The sequence below is a fragment of the Delphinapterus leucas genome, chromosome 20 (genome assembly GCF_059928025.1).
Source record: "Delphinapterus leucas isolate spDelLeu-1000000601 "Yukka" chromosome 20, BTC_Dleu_Yukka2, whole genome shotgun sequence".
NCBI lineage: Eukaryota > Metazoa > Chordata > Mammalia > Artiodactyla > Monodontidae > Delphinapterus > Delphinapterus leucas.
In genome coordinates, this window is record NC_143148.1 from 15240527 (window position 1) to 15266883 (window position 26357).

The 26357-nt window shown below is 39.3% G+C and overlaps 1 protein-coding gene across 2 annotated transcripts; it reads left to right on the forward strand.

Moving 5' to 3' along the window:
* The first annotated feature begins 1922 nt into the window (after nucleotides 1-1922).
* LOC111181164 (uncharacterized) lies at nucleotides 1923-25739 on the forward strand. 2 transcript variants are annotated; one of them, XM_022586325.2, is made up of 5 exons: nucleotides 1923-2450; nucleotides 3534-3586; nucleotides 16582-16705; nucleotides 17002-17097; nucleotides 22338-25739. In XM_022586325.2, the coding sequence occupies exons 2-5, from the start codon at nucleotides 3578-3580 to the stop codon at nucleotides 23771-23773; spliced, it is 1665 nt and encodes a 554-aa protein (XP_022442033.1). In that variant the 5' UTR covers nucleotides 1923-2450; nucleotides 3534-3577; the 3' UTR covers nucleotides 23774-25739. The 2 variants fall into 2 exon arrangements, with proteins under 2 accessions (XP_022442033.1, XP_022442034.1); XM_022586326.3 differs by lacking the exon at nucleotides 1923-2450 and adding an exon at nucleotides 2486-2794.
* Nucleotides 25740-26357: the final 618 nt, after the last annotated feature.

Here is a 26357-nt window from a genome sequence, read left to right on the forward strand (position 1 = left end):
ATCACAAACAGCCAACTCAGCTTTCCCAAATAAAATGACTGCTTAAGGTATAGCCAATCAAATAACTTCCTTGCTTTGCTTTGGGGTCTTCTCTATAAAAACCTCTCCACTAGCTCCTATTTGTTGAGTGCTCCTAACCACTTTTGACTTGATGCTGCCTGATTCAAATTGATGTATGCACAAGTAAACTTTAAAAATTCTGTGTCTCAGTTTATCTTTTAACACAAATGAAACTGATTAATAACTTTTCTTTTGGCCTGTCGTTATCAGGTTTTATGCTAGTTAAACAAAGTTAATTAGAGAGTATTCCTTCTTTTCCTAGGATCTGAATAAACTGAACAATCGTTATTAGTTCAAAAATTAGCTAAAACTCAATTATAACCATCTGGTATCTTTCTAATAGTACATATTTTAAGATATATTTAAATTTCATTATAGCTAATGTTCTGTTCAGGTTTTCTACTTCTTAGTAGAAATTAGTAATTTAAATTTTACTAGAAAATCTACAGTTACCTCTACTGTGGTTATAAAGTTGCACATAGCCTCAAAATTATTTTAAACATTATGTCTATGGTTTAACCTTCCACACTTCTAATGTTTTTGTTTTGATTTAATTTTTTTGTTTTGTTATTGTTTATCGATATTGTGTTTCATTTATCTTTTAGAACCAAATTGTGAATTTTAAAAGTCCAGCCCACTTTTTTGTTTTCTAGTTCATCATTTTCAGAATCTATACTGATAGAAGAAATTTTCATATATTGAGGTATGGGGAAATCATTCTGGTTTATACATAATTTGGCCTGAAATTTATGTTCCTGGAACAGCCTTGTGTCCTGTTTATCATACATTACACACCTGCTTTAACCATTAAAGAAAAAAATGCATGATCCCAAAGTAAAGAATGTCCACTTTGAAGATAAGGATAAATGCCTCCCTTCCTATAAGCCCATACCAGTTCTCCTTTAAAGATAAGGTTCCTTTCCCAGACGCCAAGCCTATACTGACTCACTGTGTACGTGCTAATCTGTCTCTTGAAAGCTTGAAGGAATGTACCCATGTCATGTTTGATGCATGTTCTTTGTTCTGACAAGATATAAAACTATGCTGAAAGCCATGCTTCTCTGGAGCAGTTTCTCAGAACTACTGAGAGGCTATGTCCCCTACTATAGTCCTCAGCACAGCTGGAATAAAACTCTCTTCTATTCCTTATTGTAGATGGTTTATTGATTATTTGCATCCACAATAGTTATTCATTTTATATTTGACAAAATTTAATAAGTAATGTTTTATAAGAAGGACATGAAAATGGCCAAAATATACGGTGATACTCTTTTTGTGTGTGTGTGTGTGTGTGTGTGTGTGTGGTACGTGGGCCTCTCACTGCTGCTGCTTCTCCCGTTGTGGAGCACAGGCTCCGGACGCGCAGGCCCAGCAGCCATGGCTCACGGGCCCAGCCGCTCCGCGGCACGTGAGATCCTCCCGGACCGGGAACCCGTGTCCCCTGCATCCGCAGGCGGACTCTCAACCACTGCGCCACCAGGGAAGCCCAAGATGATACTCTTAAAGTAAAAAGAAAAAAACTCACACATCCTAGAAATTAACTACTGTTAACAAATGTTAGTGTGACTTTCCAGCGATCTTATTACCTGTGTCTTTTAATCTATATTTATGTACTTATAAAATGTTTGAAAACAGTATTACATAGTATACAGAGTTTAGTATTGGTATTCCATTCCGGACTCAGGGTTGTCCTTCCTGAACCTCCCCGGGCCCTTCTCAGACTCCCCCACCCTGAACTCTACTGCTCCCCTTCAGACTCTCCCCGCCACGTCCCCAACACGCTAGGCTGGTACTACATTTCCCAGACGCCTTCAGGGTGGGCCCAGCCCCTACCGGGCGTCCCTGGGGCCCCGCCCAAATCGTGCTGAAAAGCCGGGATTGCAGGCTGCAGCGTTCCAGCGTTCCAGAGTGAGGACTGCACTTCCCGGCGGCGCCCGGGACCTGGGAATGAATTCTCAGCGGAAACTTGAGCACCCCCTTTCCCCGCCTGTGGGCTACATTTCCCAGAAGCCTCCACGGGCCACAGCCCTTTCTTACCCGTCCGCAGCCACCTATTGCTACCTCGACCTGTGAATTCGCCCAGGTTCTTGGAGGATGTTCGCATGCGGCTGGGCGGTCAGGACTGGGCTTCATTGAAGCTTGGAACACGACGCGACTTGGGGCGGAGAAGACTGTTGTGCCGGTTCAGGCTCTATTTGGATTTTTTCCCTCTCTGGACTACATTTCCCCGAGGGCTCCGCGGTGTATGCGGATTCCGGCCGAAGTTCGCTGGCCGGTGTGAGTTGCCGGGAGTTCGGACGCAAAGGATCGGGGCATTCCAGGTTGCCTCGCTCACTGGTTTGGGGCGGATTCAATCAGACTGGAGTGAGAGGACCTCGGAGAAGTGGACGGTGAGGAGGCTCGGGGCAGGGCTGGGGTCCTTTGGGAGTTTAAAATATGGGTGGCTGTCGGGCATGTCCAAGATGCGTGCACGCGCTTGAAAAATAAAGGACGACGGGGAGGGTGGTGCTCTCCAGGCCGCTTGTCCACACTCGGGGGTGGGAGGTATGGGCCGCGCGCCATCACGGGAGGGTGTGGCTTAAGGCTGGCGCGGGGGCGGGCTGGGGATGTCTGGAGGTTAGGGGTGCCGTAGTTGTGTGGCCTCCTGCCTGGGGAAAGTCCGTGAGATACTCCCTGGTGTTGATTTGTGCGCCAGACGTCCGGTGCTCGGCAACCAGTGCCTCGCGGTGCTGTGGTGGGTACTCTACCAAAGCGGGACTCCCTGTGGCTCGGTGTGCGCGCGCCCAATGTGGCCACGTCGCAGACTCTGCCCTTTGGAGCTGGGAATGGCGCCTTCTTTGTGCATTTTTGGTGGGCGCTGAGTGGGTTGCGCGGGTGGGTGTGTTCCGGGCGTCTACCTCAGGCCGGGACTGCGCTCCCATTGCACTCTCCAGCCCAAGAACCGGCACAGCTGCAGCCGCTCGCTCTCCAGCGCAGTGAATGGCGCTTCCGGGGCTGTTTATGGTGGTGTCGGGGGGTTTCTAGAGCTTTGGACTGGGACGCCCTTCTACTTCCACTTCTCTGTTCTTTCACCGTGTGGCCACCAAGGCCCAGGCAGGTGCCCCCAGCCTAAAGGACAGGAATGTGGGATTCTTTAACAGGTGAATCCAATTAGGATGTTTCTTGGAGCCACAGATCTGGGCTCAGTGTAAGATACTGGAGTCTGAAAATACCCAAAGTCAGGTTCTTATGGAGGAAAGAGGCCACAGTCCGGGAGTCTTTCCCAAGACTCCCATCTGGGCCCCTAAGGTCACCTGCTCTTCTTTTTGAAGATGAGAGAGGGTGGTGGGGTTGCAGGCTTCTTTGGTTTTGGGCTCCCTTTCAGTGCCTGGGGTGGGGTAGGGATTTGTTCTGACTCGGCCTCCTCTGGGCTCCAGGAAGGAACTGCTGTCTCTTAGTTTCTTAACCATTTTCTACCTTTTTCCTTCTCTAAGAATCCAGAAGAGGAGGAGAAAAGAGCTGCTGGGCATCAAAAGTCATGGCGGAGGTAAGTTGTATTTGCAATTTTCTTCTTGGAAGGGCTTCTCTGTTTTCAGGACACTATTCTATTTCAGGATTCTAGCCAAGAGATTTACAGTAGTGATTTGGAGAAAGGGGAAGAGATGGTTTCCTCCTAAACTAGCCAGGAACCTAAACCTGGGCTGTCTGCCTTGCATACATTGTCTTATCTGATCTGGATTTTCCATTTCCCTGGATTTTGTTCAGTGCTATAACAGTCTTGACAGGATGTGCCTCCGTGATTTGGCAGGGAAGTTGAAGAACAGAATAAGTTTAGTTAAGTCTCACTAATTTCTTTGTTGTCCCCTCCAGAGTCACATGCAGTAGCCTATTTTCTTCCAGATTTCTAACAGCCTGGAATGCCTGCCTGCCCCCTTCAGATTTAGATATCCCCCCCCTCCAAATAGAAATAACCTAATTGCTCTCTTTCTAACGATTAAAGTTATATAGGATTTTTGCAAAAATTTCAAAATTTGAGTAAGTTATTAAAGTTTATGGCCCATGGTCCCACCACCTAGAGGCTAATCACTATTAATGTTTTTAAATTATTTTGTTTGCACGTATGTGTGGGTATGTAATTTTGTTTACAGAATGGGATCATATTACTAATAGAAGCAACTAACTTATTGGGTGTTTACTTTGAGCCACTTTTAGTTTGAAGTTCTTGATATGTGTTATCTTGTTGAATCCACATAACAACCCAATGAATCAGTTATGACTGTTTTTCATTAATTCAGTGATGCATTTTTCCCCCACATTTTAACTTCTCTGAAATCAGGATGGGTTTTTCAATTCCCTTTAAGTTATAGTTTCATTGATTGCATTTTTTTTCTTTCGTGGTATATAAAGTATTGGTGGCTTTACAGTCAGTGGCATCTCAGATTTTATGAAATATATTATTATTCTAAGTTGACAGATGAGAAAATAGATTCTGTTAAGTCACTTGGTCCAAAATTACAGTTAATAAATGGTACAGTTGGGATTTCTAAATTGCCTACTGATTTCTTTTGCCCATTTGTCAGTTTATACGTTAAGCATATTTTCTCTTTGTCATTTACAGGTGGTTTTAGAAATATTTTTTCATGGTTAATGTATCTTTTGTGTGTTTTTAAGATTCAGAGTTTTCAAAAAATGTTCTCTTTATGTCATGCCAGAAGGTCTTCTCTGCAAAAATAGAAAGTCACTCATTTTTCTAAAGTACTTTTGTCTAAACAATTTAATCCTTAAGGTATCTGGTTTGAGATATAACTAGAGAATGTTGGCTGTAAAATTCCTAGTTGATTTTAAAGAATGGCATGGTAATTGTAGTATGTGAGATTTGGAGTTTTTTTTCCTGGATGTGTCTGAGTGTAGGTCTTCCTTTATTAATTCTGTCCACTTGCTTTTCAAGGATTCTTTTCACCCTAAAGACTAAAGAAATATTCTTTCTTTTCTGGATGAATCTGTTTCTTCCTTTCTCTTTGACTTTTCTGAATCCTGTGAGAACTTACTGAGTTTGTCTTCCAATTTCCATTCTGGCCGAACCCTTCCTAAGATTCTCAGAAGAGGACCACATTCTCCCCATCAATTCTCAGCATATTTGGGTGAGGAAGAAAGTCTAGCTCCCCTTTGCCCTTCAACCTTCGACTGTCCATTTCTCCCTCTGTTTCCTCCTCTCCTCAGAGTGATCATTGTCCTTTCACTGTATTAATAAGAGGCTCTGCACTGCATAAAAGCGTAGAGTCTTACCCAATATCCACCATTTATTAGCTCTCAGACCATGGCTTCCTCATAACTTCTTCTGTATAATGTAGTCTACAGGGTTTGGGGAATATGGTGGTAATGGAAATTTACCTGAATGTGCACTTACACCAGCAACAGGGAGGTCCCCAGCTCCTACTTCCTGATCTCCCCAACATTCAGTGTGGCGGCAGATCCCTTTGCATCTGTCCCTTTCCTGCTCCTTTTTGGTCTCGTGCCCTGTGACCTCACTCCACTGTCTGTGTGCCAGATGAGACTTTTGTGGGAGTGGGTGATACGTTGATTTAATCGTACTCCCTGGCTCTAGGTTATTCCTCCAAAATAAAATAGTCCAGTTATGTCACTTCCTTTATTCAGTGAATCCCTGTTACTTTCAGGATAAAGCTCTAGCTCTTTCACATTCATTGTTTATTTACTAAAAAGCACATTCTATATTTACTAGAGCACCAATCCTAGTATTGGAGTAAAGTGGTGAGTAAAGATGGTATGTTGAGTCCTGGCAGAGGTGACCGTCACCCAAGACCTTTTTGTTCTGATCCCTTTGGACTTCTTCAGCACCGCTTCTATCTACTCCTTGCCCAGAATCCCTCACCAGTTACCCCAGTGAACTGTCTGCTCCTCAGACACACAGGATTCAATTAGTCTCCCTCTCTACCTCCAACTTACCACGTTCACTCTGCTTGGAATGCTGCTTGGTCTGTTTTTGTTTGCTGGAGTTCTGTTCCTTTTCAGGGCCCCAGTTAATCTTCTACATGTTACAGGAAATTCTCCACATACCCCTCAATCTAAGTAAGTCACTGTACCTCGTTTCCCATAGGAAGTTTCTTCTACTTGTAATTGGAGCTCATGTATCCTGCTTAAAATCCCTGACCTGTGAGGGAATTCCCTGGTGGTCCAGTGGTTAGGACTCCACACTTTCACTGCCCAGGGCGCGGGTTCAATCCCAGCTCGGGGAACTAAGATCCCGCAAGCCACGTGGCACGGCAAAAAAAAAAAAAATCTCTGGCCTGTGAGAACCTCTAAAGGTCTCGTGAGCTGATACTTGTTTTCAGTCTCATTGCTCTGCTCCCTCTCTGACTTGACTTTAGCCTTTGTCAGAATGCCCAGTGCTATCTCTGGCCTCCATGGCACAAGAAGAACAAGAGGGGCGCTTATCCCTCACCACCACTTTCTCAGGGTTCTGTGAAGCCTACTTCACTTACCTGATTATGCTTGCTGCCTCTGAGTGACTGCATTCCCCTGTGTTGCATCTGTTCTTAACACACTGTATTGCAACTCTCGTTTAAAAACTGCTTTTATTAAATATTGAATAGTAAAAAATGTTTATGGTGTGGTGAATGAGTGAACACCCATATTTAAGAAGTAAAGCATTAAGCATTGTTAAAAACCCCATGTGAACTGTGAATCATCCCAATCCAGTTCCCTTTTCTGCCCTTCAGAGGTAACTCTTATTCTTAATTTTATGTTTTTCTTTCCCTTGCTTTTCTTTACAGTTTTAATCATATATGTTTATTGTCATTTTAAAATTTGATATAAATAAAATCAAACAGTTTGGAATCTTCTGCAACTTCATTACTTGTCTCTCAACGTATATTCATGAGATTCATTCACATTGTGAATTTATCCTACTGTATAGCCATCCACTGTATAAATATATATTATTTTCTTTCATATTACAGTCATTATTCCTGTGAACATCCTTGAATTTGTCTCTTGGTATCATGCACAAGAATTTCTCTAGTTATATAACTGGAAATGGAATTGTTGGGTCATAGGGTATGTGCATCTTTAATCTCACTAGACATTACCCAGTTGTTCTAGTGTTTATACCCAGTAATAAGTCCTGTTACTTCATATCCTCACCAAATACTTGGTACTGTCAGACTTCAATTTTTACCCATTTGGTAGGCGTGAATTGCTATGTTATTCTGAATTTAAATGTGCGTATCTTGGTTTAAAATGAGGTTGAGCCCCCTTTCATGCTTTCTCTTCTCTGAAGTACCATTTCATCTCATTTTCTAATTTTTCTATTGAGTTTTATATTTCCAGTTTTTCGTTCCATTTAATACTTTGTAAGCATTCCTTAAATACTGTGGATTGTCAGTCATATGTGCTGTACATGCTTTCTCTCATTTTTTGTCTTGACTTCTAACCTTTAGATAGTAGAAATTCTCAATTTTAATGCCATCAAATTTAACACTGTTTTCCTTTACTAATTTATGTATGTCTTGTTTAAGAAATCTCTTTTCTCCTAAGAGTAAAGATATTTTCCCATAATGTTTTCTATAAATGGTTTTGTTTTGCCTTTTGTGTTTAAGCTTTTAATTCACTTGGGGTTGATTTTTACCATGGTGTATGGCAAGGGTCCAATTTTACTTCTTCCATTTGGATAACTAACATCCCAGCATCATTTATGGAAAAGGCCATTGCAAAGGTTTAGGCAAACTGCACAGCCTAAGGGAATAAACCCTGTAAGACTGCCTGCTCTCACTTCAGACACCAGCTGCAAGTTTGAAGGCCCCAGGGCCACCCTCACTTCAGACCAGCTGGCTATAAATTTAGAAATTCTCACAACCACCCTCAGGTTCAACAGTTTATTAGAAAGACCCACAGAACTCACTGAAATCTATTAATTCATGGTCACATTTATTACAGGGAAAGGATACATTAAAATTAGCCAAGGGATCACTATATTGTACACCTGTAACATATAATATTGTACATCAACTATACTTCGATTAAAAAAAAACTTGCAGTCTTACTGGACAGATAGAACAACAACAGCAACAAAATTAGCCAAGGGAAAAGATGCGTAGGATAGACTCTGGGAGGGTTCCAAACTTGAAGTTTACCTTCCCAATATTGATATGTGACAACATGCAGGGAAGCTCACCTGAGCTCAGTGCCTAGAGTTTTTATTGAGGCTTCATTGCATAGGCAAGATTGAATCATTTTCACGTGGTCAAATGCAATCTCCAGCATCTCCCTTCCCTACTTGCCTGGAAGTCAAGCTGCTATCACATAACCCAAAGCCCCAAGGTTCTGATTACATGGTTGGTCTTTCTGGCATGGCCAGCCCCTACCCTGCATTGTTTCGTTAGCATAAACATATGTGGTCTTGGGGGCCCACCATAAATAATAAAGACACTCCTGTCACTTGGGGAATTCCAAGTGTTTAGAGGTTGTCCTATTAGCTAGACAAAGGCAAGAATGTCTCTTTGGAGGCCAAATTTTTTACTCCACAATCATCCTTTCCTCTCTGTACTTCAGTGGCAACTCTGTCATAAATTAAGTTCATATATATATATATATATATATATATATATATATATATATATCTCAACATATGCTCTTTGGTCTATTCTGTCCTTTCTAATCCACTGGTCTGTTTGTTTTTCCCAGCTGGCCTATTTGTCTATCCCTCCACCAAAACCACATTGTCTTAATTAAGACAGCTTGGTAATAATATTTGATATTTTGTAAGTCATGTTCCTCTACCATCATAGTCTTGTCCTCGAAGAGTGACTTAGCTGTTCCTGGCCTTTGGATTCTCCATATAAATTTTCGAGTTGGCTGATCAAGTTACGTAGAGATCCAGTTGGGATATCAATTCATACAACATTGAATCTTTGATTGTTTTGTGGAATGTTGACATTTTTACAGTATTGAGTTTTCCTCTCTATGTGGTATAACTCTGCTGATTTCAGTCTTGTATAATGGTTTCCAATAAAGTTTTTTAATTGGAGTCTTACACGTCTTTTGTTAATTTTATTCCTAGGTATTTTAATATTTTGTGTTTTTTGTGAATGGTATTAATTTTTAGACTAATTTTCTCATTGTTTCTTGTATACAGACATGAAATTGATTTTTAGATAATGATTTTATATCCATCCAACTTGCTGAACTCTCATTTATTGTAATATCTTGTAGGTTCTTTTGGATTTGGGGTCATCTAACTTAGATAATCATATCATTGATGAATAAGGACACTTTTTGTGTGTAAATAATTGTGTTATCTGTAAATATTGATGTTTTCCTTTTTTCAGTCTTTATTTGGTGCTAATTCTTGTCTTATCACACTGGCTCCATCTCCCAGGACAGTATTGACTGGTGAGAATGTGGGCACATTTTCTTAGTCCCAGTTTTAGAGAGGATTCCTTTGATGTTTCACTTCTAAATATGATGGATTTTTGGTTTTTTTCAAGATGTCCTTTATCAGGTTAGAGACATTACTTTTTATTCCTAATTTGCTCTGAATTTTTAATCACGAATGAATATTGAATTCTTTGAAACACCTTTCTACATCTCTTGAGGTGATCTTATGGATTTTCTCTTTTAATTTGCTAATGTGCTTAGTAACTTTAATTGATTTCTAAAATCATTTATACTATGTTATACCAGGAGAAACCTAACTTGGCCATGATATATTATGATTCTTTTTCATATCGCTGAATTCAGTTTGCTAATAATTTATTTAGAATTTTTACATCTGGGCTTCCCTGGTGGTGCAGTGGTTGAGAGTCTGCCTGCCGATGCAGGGGACACGGGTTCGTGCCCTGGTCCGGGACGATCCCACATGCCGTGGAGCAGCTGTGCCCGTGAGCCATGGCCACTGAGCCTGTGCTCCACAACGGGAGAGGCCGCAACAGTGAGAGGCCCGCGTACCACAAAAAAAAAAAAAAAAAAAAAAGAATTTTTACATCTGTAGCATGTGTAAGCTTGGCCTATAATTTCCATTTTTCATAAAATCTTTATGCAAGTTATGTTGTCAAGGTTACTCTAGTCCAAGAGTCAGCAAACTGTGGCCCTGGCCTGTAAGCCAAGAATGTTTTCTACATTTTTAAATGGTTAGAAAAAAAATTAAAAGAAGAATAATATTTTATGACATATGAAAATGGTATAATTTAGATTTCAGTGTCCATAAATAAGGCTTTATTGGAACATAGCCGCACTCATTCATTCATGTAATGTCTACGGCTACTTCCATGCCCCTGTGAGAGTAGAGTAGTTACAAGAGACAGTAATGGCCCACAGACTTTAAAATATTTACTTGGGCTTCCCTGGTGGCGCACTGGTTAAGAATCTGCCTGCCAATGCAGGGGACATGGGTTTGAGCCCTGGTCCGGGAAGATCCCACACGCTGCGGAGCAACTAAGCCCGTGCACCACAATCCTGTGCTCTAGAGCCCGCGAGCCACAACTACTGAAGCCCGCACGCCTAGAGCCCGTGCTCCGCAACAAGAGAAGCCACCGCAATGAGAAGCCTGCGCGCAGCAACAAAGACCCAATGCAGCAAAAATAAATAAATAAATAAGTAAAATTTTAAACATAAAATATTTACTTTCTGTCCATTTATAGAAAAAGTTTGCTGACTTCTGGTCTAGCCTCATAAAATATGTCATAGTGTTCCCTTCTCTTCTTTTTTCTTTTTCCCTTGGTAGGATGGGGGGAGGATTTGAGTGCAGTGTTAATCATAATCTTCACTTCATGGCACATTGTTATTGGTCTGGGCAAGGTTGTTCACTTGTTCTGATTATTTATTTACTTCTCTTCCATTCCATTTCCCACCACCACCCCCATAGGCAATCCTATTAAGGTGCGTCTTTTTATTAGTATGTATTCATGAAAAATGTTTCTGTCTTGTCTTAAAGTCCAGTGTGGTCAGTTTTTCTGAATCTTCCAGATATGATTGAGATGATTATTATTTGAGTTGGGTGCATTTTTCTGTATGTGGCCAATAAATCAAGCTCACTAGTTTTATTATTTAAATGTTCTCTATTTTTACTGACTTTTTATCTGTGTTATCAGTTATTTTGAGAGGTATGTTAAATCTCCCATAATGATGAGGGTTTATCTGTCATAATTCTGTTCCTTTTTGTTTTGTGTGTATGTACTATATATATTTATTATTTGTTAGGTGTGTACACGTTATCTACTAGCCTTTTACTTCCAGTCTTTCTGGATGTTTATGTTTTGGATGTGTCTCTTATAAACAGCATATAACTGGGCTTTGGTTTTTGACCAACTGTATCTTTTAATGAGAGCATTTAGTCTATACAGTGGTTGTAACTACTGACATAATTGAAAATATCTTTGTTGACTTAGTTTGTGCTTTTTATTCTACGCTTTCTGTATTTTATTATCTCGTTCCCTTTTCCCTTCTGTGAGTTTGAAAGTTATAAACTATGTTTGTTTATTTATTGGTTACCTTAGACATTTTAACATACTTTTCTTACCAGTGTCTGAAACTAAAGAACATCTTTATGCTCTTGCTGAATAGCATAAGGAACTAGATATTCCAGCTGATCAAGCAACTTATATTGTAGTCAGGTATTTTTCTTTCATTGTTTTTTTTTTAGTCCATAAAACATTTTTATTATTTTATATATTGAATGTTAGCTTAGTTTATCCACATTTTTGCCATTTTAAAGAACGGCACCATTCACCATTCTTACATCTCAAACCCTCTATCTGGGAACACTTTCCTTTAGTTGGAAGTACATACATTAATGAATTTCTGTTCTTTTGGCTTTTTGAAAATGTTTTTATTTGTCCTCCCTTGTGAGAGAGAATTTTTATTCTGTCATCTCTGATTTACATTGTTGCTGTTGAATAGACATCTGTCAATCAGACTGTTATTCTTTTGTAGACAATCTGTCTTTAATATCAAATTACTTTTAACATAGTCTCTGTTTAATGCTCTGCAGTTTTGATATAATTGCCCTGGATTTCTTTTTATTTATTGTTTGAGACTCATTTGGCTTCTGAATAATGCTTTCTTTTGCCAGTTGTGAAAATTTCTTAGCCATTATGTCTTCAATTACTACCTTTTTCAGTCCTTTCTCCTTTTTTCTTCTAGAACTCTAGTTAGATATCTGTTAAACCTTCTTACTTTATCTTCTTAACCTCGTATACTTTCCCCCATTGTCTTTGATAGCATTCTGCGTAATTTCTTTTTAAATATTTCAGCCCAGTAATTTTTCTCTTCAGAGATATTTATTCCAGCCATTGTATGATTTAATTTTAGGTATTGTGTTTTTTATTCTAGAAGTTTTAAATTTTTTTCTTTTAAATCTACCTGTTATTTTCGTGGAGTTTTGTTTCTTAATACCTTACCCCCTTTTTTAAAATCATATACCTGCGTTATCTGCATAATATGTAAATTTTTGCAGGTGTGATATTTTCCCTCCAACATTTTATTATGGAAATTTTCAAATATAATGAAAGTTGAAACAGTTGATTTTCCTGCCTCTTGGATCATGGAATTATGCCTCTTTGCATGTTTCATTTAATTTTTTATTTAGGTGAAATTCACATAACATACAATTAATCATTTTAAAGTGTACAGTTCAGTGGCATTTAGTTCATTCACAGTGTTGTGTTGTTTTATTATTTTTGACTCTTTGGTCATTTTCCTTGGAATTCTACGCATGGATTCTTGAGGTCTGGATGAAGGTTGTTCCTCTAGGACACATCTGGGCTTGCTTCTTCCAGGAGCACCGCCAAACCAGAACCCCATTAAAGTAGATTCATAGATGGTAGGGTTTTTAGATTCACTTTAGTAATAAGAATGTGAGCTGAGACCTGTGTGAGGGCTAATTTGTGGTTACAGTTCCTCAGGGGAGAATATTTTCCTTCCACCAGCAGCCAGAGTTCAAGTCAGGCAGTTTTCCTTGTAGCCCCTGAGAATGGGAGTGCTGCTTCTACTTTTTCCTTACTCTGAGGGCCTGGTCCTAGAGGTCCCAGGTCTTTGCAGTGCAGAACCAATACATTATGGACAGTTGGATTCCCTGGGATTCAGGGAAAGCAAAGGTTTGTTATTCTCCTTCAAGTCAAGAAAGAGAAAGAGACTCTGTGCGTGTGTGTGTACGCACTGGGTTGCCAAAAGCAGGAAGATAGGAACAGAGGAGGAGAGAGGAAAATTCATTTTCAGTCCTTTGGGAACTCTGAGGTCAGTCTGGTGACTCAGGGCTGCTCTAGCTTCTTCTTCCTTTGCCTTTTTAAGCTTGCTTTTCTCTTAGATGAGCCCAGGATATAAATGATCTGGTTTTGCAATCCTAAAAGCCATTGTTTATATGAACTGATGTTTCTTCTCTCCTTCATTGAAAGCATTTTTTATTCTGGAAGATTTCAACAGTGGATTTCTTTTTCCTGAAACTGCCTGCCTCCCTGAGCCTTTCCAAGGGACTTGTTCCCCACTTCTTCCTATTCCAATGAGTGATGCTACCAAAAGCTGCTGTCCCATAAGTGTCTCTCTGTTCTCCAACAAATGTTTATTTATTCAGAAAACCCCTTAGCATTCGATAAGTGCTTATCCTTCCACCAGGAGTACTGATGGAATGGGAAAATCAACCCTTGCTGAAAATTTTGTACCTCCCTTGTTCGAGCTGTGCTTTGATGAAGTGGAGGTGAGTCATTAAGTGAGATTCCATGTTGCAAACTTGGGTTTTCCAGGTAAACAAGAAGGTAATTGACACTGATTTGTTGCATTCTCAGTATTTGCCCGTGTCTTTAGCTTTGAGATTTTTTTTGACTGGGAATATGATAGATTCAGTATATGAAGTTATGTGATATTCCAAGGAGTCCGTGGGTCCATTTTGAACTTGTGTGGTGTATACTCATCTTGGGTCACATCAGTGTGAGTCTGGATCTTACTTCATCAGTCCTGGTAGTTCTGGACCAAGGAGAGTATAGTTAGGGACAACTTATTGTAACAGGAACAGTTTAACCAGATGCATAAATTATTGAGAAGTAACGACTCTTGTAACTGCAAGGGAGCTTGTTTAAGCTAGTGCTGCAAAATAAGAACATTGAATACATAAGATGGGGCATCGTACAGCCAATGAAAATTATGTCTATTTATAGTGACATGGAAAACAGCTAGAATTGCATATGAGCCTGAGTTTTTAAGAAATTAAATCACATAAGTTATATCCAAATCCTATGTTCAGAGAGATTTTTAAAGATATCTGTGAATTCTTCAGACTTTTTTTTTTTTTTTGCTGTTTGCGTGGCTTGTGGGATCTTAGTTCCCCTATTAGAGATTGAACCCAGGCCCTTGGCAGTGAGAGTGCTGAGTCCTAACCACTGGACCGCCAGGGAATTCCTGAATTCTTCAGACTTCTAAACAAATTTTTAAAATGAGAGAATGGAAGGAGATGGTCACAGTGTTATGTGCTGAACATAGCATGTGCTATGTACATGTACGTACAGCTTCATTTAATTGGAAGACACCAATTATCTGGACTCTATCCACCCAGGCCTGGGAATAAACAATGGAAGAGGATAATGCCGAGAGGTTATATCTGTAGTAGCAAGCATGTTTAAGAATGATTTGTACAACACAAGGAATGTAACTAATATTTTATAATAACTATAAATGGAATATAACTTTTAAAAATTGTGAATCACTGTTATATACGTGAAACATATAATATGTACATCAACTGTATTTCAATTAAAAAAAAAAAAAAAAGAATGATGTGTGCACCAAGAACGTGTGCTGTGATCATCCTTGTTTCCACACTGACCTATCCATGTTTTCTTTCTTTTTTTTCCCTAATAGAAGTATAATCAGTTTATTGATACAATGTTATGTTAGTTTCAGGTGTACAGCAAAGTGATTCAATTATACATATATTTTTTTCAGATTCTTTTCCCTTATAGGTTATTATAAAATATTGAGTGTAGTTCTCTGTTCTATACAGTAGGTACTTATTGATTATCTATTTTATAAAGCGTAGTGTATATATGTTAATCCCAAACTCCTAATTTATCTCTCCCCCACCCACATTTCCCCTTTGGTAACCATAAGTTTGTATTCTATATCTGTGGGTCTATTTCTGTTTTGTATATAAGTTCATTTGTAGCTTTTTAAAAATCTATTTATTTATTTTATTTTTGGCTGTGTTGGGTCTTTCTTGCTGCTTGTGGGCTTTTTCTACTTGCGGCGAGTGGGGGCTACTCTTTGTTGCAGTGTGTGGGCTTCTCATTGTGGTGGCTTCTCTTGTTGCAGAGCATGGGTTCTAGGCGTGCAGGCTTCAGTAGTTGCAGCATGTGGGCTCAGTAGTTGTGGCTCGCTGGCTCTAGAGTGCAGGCTCAGTAGTTGTAGTGCACGGGCTTAGTTGCTCCACGGCATGTGGGATCTTCCCAGCCCAGGGTTCGAACCCATGTCCCCTGCATTGGCAGGTGGATTCTTAACCACTGCGCCACCAGGGAAGCCTGTATCCTTATTTTTTAGATTCCACATATAAGCAGTATCATATGATATTTGTCTTTCTCTGTCTGGCTTACTTCACTTAGTATGATAATCTCTAGGTCCATCCATGTTGCTACAAATGGCATTATTTCATTCCTTTTTTATGGCTGAGTAATATTCCATTGTATAAATGTACCACATCATTTTTATCCATTTATCTGTAGATGGACGTTTAGGTTGCTTCCATGTCTTGGCTATTGTCAGTAGTGCTGCAGTGAACACTGGGGTGCATGTATCTTTTCGAATTATGGTTGTCTCTGGATATATGCCCAGGAGGGGCTTGCAGGATCATATGGTAGCTCTGTTTTTAGTTTTTTAAGGAACCGCCATGCTGTTTTCCATAGTGGCTGTATCAATTTACATTCCCACCAACAGTGTAGGAGGGTTCCCTTTTCTCCACACCCTATCCAGGATTTATTCTTTGTAGACTTTTTTTTTTTTTTTTTTCCTGTACGTGGGCCTCTCACTGTTGTGGCCTCTCCCATTGCGGAACACAGGCTCTGGACATGCAGGCTCAGCGGCCATGGCTCACGGGCCTAGCCGCTCCATGGCATGTGGGATCTTCCCAGACCGGGCCACGAACCTGTGTCCCCTGCATCGGCAGGCAGACTCTCAACCACTGCTCTACCAGGGAAGCTCTCTTTGTAGACTTTTTGATGATGGCCATTGTGACCGGTGTGTGGTGATCCCTCATTGTAGTTTTGATTTGCATTTTTCTAATAATTAGCGATGTTGAGCATCTTTTCATGTAGCTTTTGGCCAGCTGTATGTCTTCTTTGGAGAAATGTCTGTTTAGGTCTTCTGCCCATTTTTGGATTGGGTTGTTTGTTTTTGATATTGAGCTGTTGACTTACTCATGTTGAAAGGTCCAGCACATTCTGTTTTCCCAACAGTGTTCCCCTATTGAATTGCTTTTTCAAGATTTCTTTTATTTTATTGTAAAGATTTTGCACGTTAATTTCTGTGTATTTTTATCTGTGGTTTCAGGACTTGAAGTTCAAAGATGTGGCCATTTACTTCACTCAAAAGGAGTGGGAGTGCTTGCACTCTGCTCAAAAAGATTTGTACCGAGATGTGATGTTGGAGAATTATAATACCCTGATCTCACTGGGTAAGTTTACCTGCCCTCCAGAATTCAGAATTGGTCTTCTGGAATTTTTATGTTTATTGTTATAAATTTCTTGTGAGTGCCTCCCAAGTGCTTGACTGAATTAATGATTCTTGCTTACCAAAGAACGCTTTTTGTGCCTTGTGAAGTTAGAAATTGGCTGCTCCATCAGACTTTATCTTCTTCATCCTTTCCTCTGACCCTTAATTTACTTACTCCTCTTTCCTGACAATAATGGACTGATTTTAATTCTGAGACACTCACAACATAACTTGGTCCTTTTTTTCTTTCTTGAACAGGATTTTCTGATTCTAAGCCAGATGTGATCTCCTTATTGGAGCAGGGGAAGGAACCTTGGATGGTTAACAGCAAGGAGACAAAAGAATGGTGCCCAGGTGAGTAATGGTTACTCATATGGGAAAGGCCATGGCAGGTGGTCACCCACCTGGCCTGTGAGAAGGCAGGCAGCACTTATGAGATGTTGGTAGGAAAGCTCCCTGAAAAGCCTGAGATCTGAAGTAAGAATGTTTCAGCATGAGCCCCCAAATTTTCATTCCACTTACCACTTTCATGCTACCCTTGCTCTTATTCCTTCTGATTTCAAGAAGGAAGTGCCTCCTCTTTCCCATGAGACAACAATTTACCCTGCACTTTGGTTCCAGTTTTGTCCTGACTTAAAAATAGCTCTGTTGAGATATAATTGGCATATCATAAAATTCATTCATTTAAAGATACAGTTCAGTGGCTTTTAGTATATTCAGAGTTTTGCAACCATGACAACAATCTAATTTTAAAACATTTTCCTTTACCCCAAAATGAAATCCCATACCCATTAGTGGTCACTCCCCACACCCAGCCCTATGCAACGACTAATCTGCTTTCTGCTATAGAGCTGGCCATTCTAGACATTTCATATTAATGAAATCGCACAGTACATAGTCTTTGTGACTGGCTTCTTACAATTAGCAGAACATTTGTTTTCAAGGTTCATACATGCTGTAGCATATACTACTACTTCATTTCTTTATATTGCCAAATAGCATTCCATGTTGTGACTATAGCACATTTTGTTTATCCATTCATCAAATGATGGGCATTTGGATGGTTTTCCACTTTTAGGCTACTATGAATAATGCTTCACTTTTCCTAGTTTGTCAAATGTGTTTATCATGAAAGGGTTTTAGAATACTTTTGTTAACTGCTTTTTCTACATATATTGAGATATGTGGTCTGTATCCTTTGTTCTATTAATATGGTATATTGCATTGATACATTTTTGGGTATTAAACCAACTTTGCATTGCCCAGGTAAATCACACTTGGTCATGATGTATTACCTTTTTATTTGTTGATGGATTTAGTTTGGTTTTATTTGTTGAGGATTTTTGTGTCTATATTAAGTAAGGGATATTGATCTATAGTTTTCTTGTGGTGCCTTTTTCTGGTTTTGATATCAGGGTAGTAGTGGCCTGAGAATTCATTGGAAAGTATTCCCTCCTCTTCTGTTTTTTTGAAGTGTTTGTGAGGAATTTGTATTTGAAGTGTTTGTGAATGATTTGTATTAAGTTTTCTTTAAGTGTTTAGTAGAATTCAGCAGTGAAGCCATCTGGTCCTGGGTTTTTCTTTGTGGGAAGGTTTTTTATTATTATTATTTATTTTATTTATTTATTTTTTTGGCTGTGTTGGGTCTTCGTTGCTGTGCACAGGCCCCCTCTAGTTGTGGCCAGCAGGGGCCACCCCTCTCTGGGGTGTGCTGGCTTCTCCCTGCAGTGGCCTCTCCCGTTGCGGAGCATGGGCTCTAGGCACATGGGCTGGGAAGATTTTTAAATTACTGTTCAATCTCTTTGTAGGCCTATTCACATGTTCTCTTTCCTCTTGAGTTAGTTTTGGTAGTTGTCTTTCTAGGAATTTGTCCATTTCATCTAAGTGATCTAATTTGTTGCATATAGTTGTTCATAGTATTCCCTAGAAATTCTTTTAATTTCTGTAATGTTGGTAGTAATATCCTCACTTTCATTCCTGGTATTATTATGAATCTTCTTTTTTCCTTGGTCATTCTAGCTGAAGTTTGTCAGTTTGTTGTTTTCAAAGAACCAACTTATAGTTATGTTGATTTTCTCTATTTTTTTTCTATTTTATTTATCTTCTCTCTTTATTTTCTTCCTTCTGGTATCTTTGGGTTTAGTTTGGTCTTCTTTTTCTAGTTCCATAGGTGTATAAGTTAGATTATGGATTTGAGATCTTTTGTGGTTTTAATATAGGCAATTTAAGCTGTACATTTCCCTTTAAGACCTGTTTTAACCATATCCCATGAGTTTTGGTATGTTGAGTTTTCATTTCATTCATACTGGAAAGTATTTTCTAATTTCTTTTGTAATTTCTTGTTTCATTGGTTTTTTAAGAGTATGTTGTTTTCTGTTTCCTTGTTGATCTGGCAGGTCGACCTATCTATTATTGAAAATAGAGCATTAAAATCTTCAATTTGTTGAATTGCCACTTTTTCCCTTTAATTCTGTAGGTTTTTGCTTCCATTTATTTTCGGGCTCTATTATTAGGTGCATATATACTTATAACTGTTACATAATTTCCTGATGGATTGACCTTCTTATCATTATATAGTAATTATAAAATTATAAAATTGTCATTATAAAATGGTCAGTTATAAAATTTCCTTTGTCTCTAGTTATAATTTTTGTCTTAAAGTCTGTTTTGTCTGATAATAGTTATTGAAGCTCACTTTTTTAATTGAAGTATAGTTGATTTACAATGTTGTGTTAATTTCTACTGTACAGCAAAGTGATTCAGTTATACATATATATACATATTCTTTTTCATATTCTTTCCATTATGGTTTATCACAGGATATTGAATATAGTTCCCTGTGCTGTACAACAGGGCCTTGTTGTTTATCCATTCTCTGTATAAGTTTGCATCTGCTAACCCCAAACTCCCAATCCATCCCTCCCCACACCCACCCACTTTGGCAGCCACAAGTCTGTTCTCTATGTCTGTGAGTCTTTTTCATATATAAGTTCATTTGTGTCATATTTTAGATTCCACATATAAGTGATACATATGATACATGTCTTTCTCTTTCTGACTTACTTCATTGAGTATGATAATGTCTAGGCCCATCCATGTTGCTGCAACAACATGGATGGACATTATTTCATTCTTTTTTTATGGCTGAGTAGTAGTCCATTGTATATGTACCACATCTTCTTTACCCATTCTTCTGTCAATGGACATTTAGGTTGCTTCCATGTCTTGGCTATTGTAAATAGTGCTGCAGTGAACATTGCGGTGCATGTATCTTTTCAAAGTATTGTTTTCTCCAGATATATGCCCAGGAGATGATGGTCTTTTTGATGATGGCCATTCTGACCAGGATGGGATGGTACCTCATTGTAGTTTTGATTTGCATTTCTCTAATAATTAACAGTGTTGAACATCTTTTCATGTACTTGTTGGCCATCTGTATGATCTATTTAGGTCTTCTGCCTATTTTTTGATTAGGCTGTTATTGAGTAGGATTACATAGATTTTTATTGTTGTGTAAAACTGTCAATATTCTAGGACACTGGTGTAGGCACATGAACAGATTTGCTCTAATGGCACAGGCTTGCTTCTGTGTTAACTGCCATATGCATCAGAAGTGATGTAGGGAGAGCATTTTGAAGCTGGGCAGGAATCAGAGGCAGGAAGACACCTCTATCACCTGTTAAATAATTAGAAGCATGGAGTGATAAGTGAATCTCAAGTCACTCTCCTAATCTCATTATCTTTAGCTTATTTCTCTTTATTTCCATTTGAATACGCTTAATCTACTGATTAGTTTATTTAACATTAACTGAACTGTATGCTGGGGTTGGTTATATCATGGAGCATACAATAAGTATTATGTCAGTTCTAGGCCACTTAGGGAGAAATTATACCAGTAGATAAACTGATGAACAAATATGTAATTCCAGAACTGAGAAAAAGATCGAGGGCAAAGAACAGGATACATGACAGAAAATTAAGATATTTAGAATGAGAGAAACTGGCCATGGAGAGATCCTGGAACACAAAACATTCATGGAAGATGAAACATTTCCTGAAAGGGTCTAAGATGAGAAAGTAATTGGCATGATATGGGAGTCAAATGGATGCCAGTATAGTGAGCTCATGGTGAGTCAAGGTGAGAGCACCTCAAAATGAAGGTGAATAGGGAAGCAGGGACCAGATACTACAGAATTTTGCAGGTCTGGTAGGGAATTTTGTATTTTTTTTGAAGTGCAGTGGGAAAGGCACTGTATTTAAACATTGAGTGCCACACTTTGAGTTGCCTCAATCAGTGAGGGAGATTAAAAAAAAAATACGAATGGCCATTCATTCACCAGTCATTGAGTATTTACTCTATATAGGTACAGTGAAGGGTGAGCAGACAATACAGAAATAAACAAGTTAAAATATAATCTGTTGAATTTAGAGGTGAAGTATACTAATGTCTGCAAGATGGATTGATGGATGGAGGGGCAGATAGATGTGTGAAAACGCAAGTAGAGCCAAATGTTTATTGTAGAATCTAGCTATTGGGAATATGGGGGTTCCCTGTCTGATTCTTTTCATTTTTCTTTATGTTTGAAAGTTTTCATAATAATGTTGGAGAAATAGATTAAATGACATGTGTACTGCAGAAAAATGCAGTAAGTAGAGGGATGAGCGTCCTGTTTTGTAAAGTGTGGTCTCTTGGGGAATCCCCAGGTGGCCCAGTGGTTAGGACTCGGTGCTTTCATTGCCATGGCCCGGGTTCAATCCCTGGTTGGGGAACTGAGATGCCGTGGGGCATGGCCAAAACAAATAGTGGTCTCTTAAGTCGGCGTTTGCATAGAGGTCAGAATGAAGTAATTGAATGAGCCATATTGATATCTAAGGGAAGATATTTGCAGGCAGAGGTTCTGAAGGAGAGGTGTGCTTGGCAAGTTTGAACATCCAGTTGGTCAGGGAGCTGGAACAGAGTCAGCTGAGGGGAGGAGATAGCCAGTGAGGTTAGAATGAGGTAGTGCAGGACAAGTTCAGAGGCCCTGTAGATCACAGGAGGATTTTGACTTTTACTCTGCATGAGAGGGAAATACAGTGGAGAATTTTGAGCAGAAGAATGACATGATCTAGCTTATTTTAAGAAGAACAGTACAGCCACTGTGTTGGGTGTGGAATATAAGGAGGAAGTAGGGAGATACTCCAGGATAGTGTTTTGTTAATCTTGATGAGGGATGGCTTTGGACAACGTGATCGCCACTAGAGATACTAGTAGAAGTAGTCAAAACCTGGATATATTTGAGGCTAGAGATGAGAGGATTTGCTGTTAGATAATGTCCTACTCCTTTAGATTCTCATTTAGTTGGTTGGGTCCTGGACATTATATTTTTAACAGTTCCCCAGTTGATTCTGATTCTTACCAGAGGCAAAGAATCACCTCCTTCACAAGCTCCCCTCATTTTCTCTGTTCTTATTCCCCCCAACCCTTTTTTCAAGTTGCAATGCAGTGTTAAGAGTTTACATTATTCACTATTTTTAGTTTGTCATTTCTACCTTAGAACTTTCCTTTCTCCTGCAACATGAAAATACCCACTATTTTCTTTGTTATCTTACAGATTGGGAGTCTAGAAGAGAAAACAAGATGCTAAAGGAGGACAGTTATGAAGTTCAATCATTGCAACCAGAGATAACAAAAAGACTTACAAACTCTACCCTTGAGTACACTAGGGTCAGAAGTAACAGAGAAATCAGATGCCACTTGGAGAGGCTACAGGAAGGACGTTTCAGACAAGCCACAATAACCTCTGAAGAAAGATCCACTTCCATTCAGCGCACAGATCGTAGAACACCTCAGACAACTCATACTGGGGCAAAATCCTGTGAATCCAAGGAATGTAAGACTTTCAGGTACCAATCACACCATAATCAACATGAAAGAAGTCATAATAAGGAAAAAGACTCTAAATGTGGAGAATGTGGGAAAGCCTTTAATAGTAGGTCAGACTTGATTAAGCATCAGAGAATTCATGAAAGCAAAAAAAGTGATGAAAATAAGAAATGTGCCTTTATTCGTGATGCTCAGATTACTAAATCCCAGAGCATTAATACTGCCGAGAAACCTCATAAATGTAAGGAATGTGGGAAAGCCTTTCATTCTAACTCGCAACTTAGTAAACATCAAAGGATTCATATAGATGAGAAACCCTATAAGTGCACAGAGTGTGGAAAGCCATTTCCATCTACCTCACAACTTAATTTACATCAGAGAATTCATACTGATGAGAAATACTATGAATGTAAGGAGTGTGGGAAAGCCTTTACCCGTCCCTCACACCTTATTCGACATCAGAGAATCCATACTGGTGAGAAACCCTATAAGTGTAAGGAATGTGGGAAAGCTTTTCGTTATGACACACAACTTAGTCTTCATCAGATAATTCATACTGGTGAAAGACGCTATGAATGTAAGGAATGTGGGAAGGTCTATAGTTGTGCCTCACAACTGAATCTACATCAAAGAATTCATACAGGTGAGAAACCTCATAAATGTAAGGAATGTGGGAAAGCTTTTATCTCTGATTCACATCTTGTCCGACATCAGAGTGTTCATACTGGTGAGAAACCATATAAATGTAAGCAATGTGGGAAGTCTTTTCGTCGTGGCTCAGAACTTACCAGACATCAGAGAGCTCACACGGGTGAGAAACCTTATAAATGTCGGGAATGTGAAATGGCCTTTACTTGTAGCACAGAACTTATCCGACATCAAAAAGTTCACACTGGTGAGAGACCCCATAAATGTAAGGAATGTGGGAAGGCTTTTATTCGAAGGTCAGAACTTACTCATCACAAGAGGAGTCATAGTGGTGAAAAACCCTATGAGTGTAAGGAATGTGGGAAGGCCTTTGGTCGTGGCTCAGAACTTAGTCGACACCAGAAGATTCATACTGGTGAGAAGCCCTATGAATGTAAGGAATGTGGGAAAGCCTTTATTCGTGGCTCACACCTTAGTCAACATCAAAGAATTCATACAGGACAGAGGAGTGAATGAAGACATGTGGGAAGCTTGGAATTTAATTGACACGTGGAAATTCATACTAGTAAAACATAAAACCCCCTGTAATTGTAAGGAATATGGGAAAGCATTTAAGGATAACAACTTAATATCAGAGTTCATACTGTGGATGTGAGGGAGTCCAGAATTTGATATTTGTTACTGATAAAAAACCTTATAAATGTTATGAATTGAGAGGGGTGTATTTGTGTTTCAGAATTTATTAGACATCAATCAATTGGTGAAAAAGTGAAAAACTCCATGAATATAAAGAAAGTGGAAAGGCTTATTAGGAAAGCAGTGTTAGACATTAATCATTCTAACTTTTCTCAACATCAAGGGTCAATTAGCCCTTATGGGAAATCAGAAGTCATAATATAAATATTTATATGGAGCACCAATTTGCTTTAGCTAACTAATTTTCATCTGATAATTCATACTAGAGGAAGGCTACATTGTTAAAAATGCAGCAGATTCTTCCATTCCGTTCAACTCTTGTTAAATGTTTGCAAGCTCTGAACCGAATCAGAGTGGGAAAGGATTTAACCAATATTTAGTGTTTACTTGGCTTCACCATTATTACTCATTTCTTATAGGGCTAATGACTTAACCAAATTCTCTCATTTATCAATTAGTAATATTAGAACCATATTTCTTAGTAGCATTGTGTACATTGTATCCCTTAGAATAGTGTCTGGTTCATATTGAAAGTGTGTTAAATAAGAGGGGCTTTATTCTTTTTTTTTTTTTGCGGTACGTGGGCCTCTCACTGTTGTGGCCTCTCCCGTTGCGGAGCAACAGGCTCCGGACACGCAGGCTTAGTGGCCATGGCTCACGGGCGTAGCCGCTCCGCGGCATGTGGGATATTCCCGGACCGGGGCACGAACCCGTGTCCCCTGCATCGGCAGGTGGACTCTCAACCACTGCGCCACCAGGGAAGCCCTAGAGGGGCTTTATTCTTAATTTTGTTTTCCTAATTGTGTATTAGAGATCATATGAGAGGAAGGCCTTTTGTGTGCAGTGACTATATGAAGATCTTACATCATCTTTCTTCATGGAATGTTAGATATTTCCTTCTGGAGAAAAATTTTAAAACTGAAGCTTTTCATAGGTTGCCCTTTTCCCCATTAGGGGGTTCATAATGTAAAGAACCCCAGTAGAATAAAAGTGGGGTGCTGTGAGGTCAGAGGGAAGACTTAAATAATTTTTTTTAAGACCTTCCAAAAAACAAGAGATATATGTCACGATCTCTGGACTCTCTCTTAGTGAATTAGAAAATAAAGCCTCAGCCAAAATCCATTTCTCCACGAGGAAATTTAAGATACTTGTATAAATAATTTTTACATTAAAAAGGAAATCAAGGCAGGGCTTCCCTCATGGCTCAGTGGTTAAGAATCCGTCTGCCAATGCAGGGGACACGGGTTTGTGCCCTGCTCTGGGAAGATCCCACAAACCACTGAGCAACTAAGCCACAACTACTGAGCCTGCGCTCTAGAGCCCGCGAGCCACAACTACTGAGCCCGAGTGCGCCTAGAACCCGTGCTCTGCAACAAGAGAAGCCACCCAATGAGAAGCCTGGGCACTGCAACGAAGAGTAGCCCCCACTCAGCGCTTAGCCTGCACACAGCAACAAAGACCCAACGCAGCCAAAAATAAAAATAAATAAATTTTTTTTATTAGAAAAGGAAATCAAGGCAAATTATCACTAGGCAGATTGTCATTCAAATGAATGACAAAGACAACTTCATGTTAAAATTTGTAGGATGCAACCAAAGCTTTACTGAGGGAATTTAACTTCTTTCAGTATATGTAGAAAACAGGGAAAATTCAAAGCGAGGATTCATTCTCACTTCCTTATACTTAGTGCACTGCCTATTCCTGGTAGGTTCCCAGTAAACATCTGTTGATCAGAGGAATGAGAGAGTGAATGAATAAGTATCCAACTCTAGTATGTTGAGGTGCTCTAACAAAATAAGTGCAAAGCCCAAAAAAACACCTTAAACTTTTTGAAGTGAAAAAGATTGCACCCTAGAAAGAAAAAACTCAAGCATCATAAGTGAGAAAGGATATGTAACTACAGAAATGAAGGAGATGATGAAGAAATAAGCCAATATTGTTTGGCTAACACTGTTGGTTGCCTGTCCATTGGTATTAACCATTCTCCCTTTGCCAGGATTGCCTGATGCCCACCTAAGTCTAAACACCAGATGCTTGCCCTCCTAATTGCTTTGCAGCTGGGCATGTGTGTAACAGTCCCGGCCATAGAAGATCTAAGCAAAAAGTCTGCAGGTGAGCTTCAGTTAAATATTGTTTACTAACAAAATAGGAGGAAATGGTCTTCCTATAAACAGGATGCATGTCTCTGTGTCTGTGTGATACCTGGAATTATGGCCATTTTACAACCATGGGAGGCGAGAAACTGAGATTGGCACAGGAATAACTTGTGTCTTTGACATTATTGAGATGATGAAACAATTCAGAACTGCCCTGTGCCTGAACGGGTGTGAACTAAGAAATTCTGTGCCTATCTGTTATAAGTTTATATTCAACTTTATATATCCGAGTCCTGGAAAAAAATATT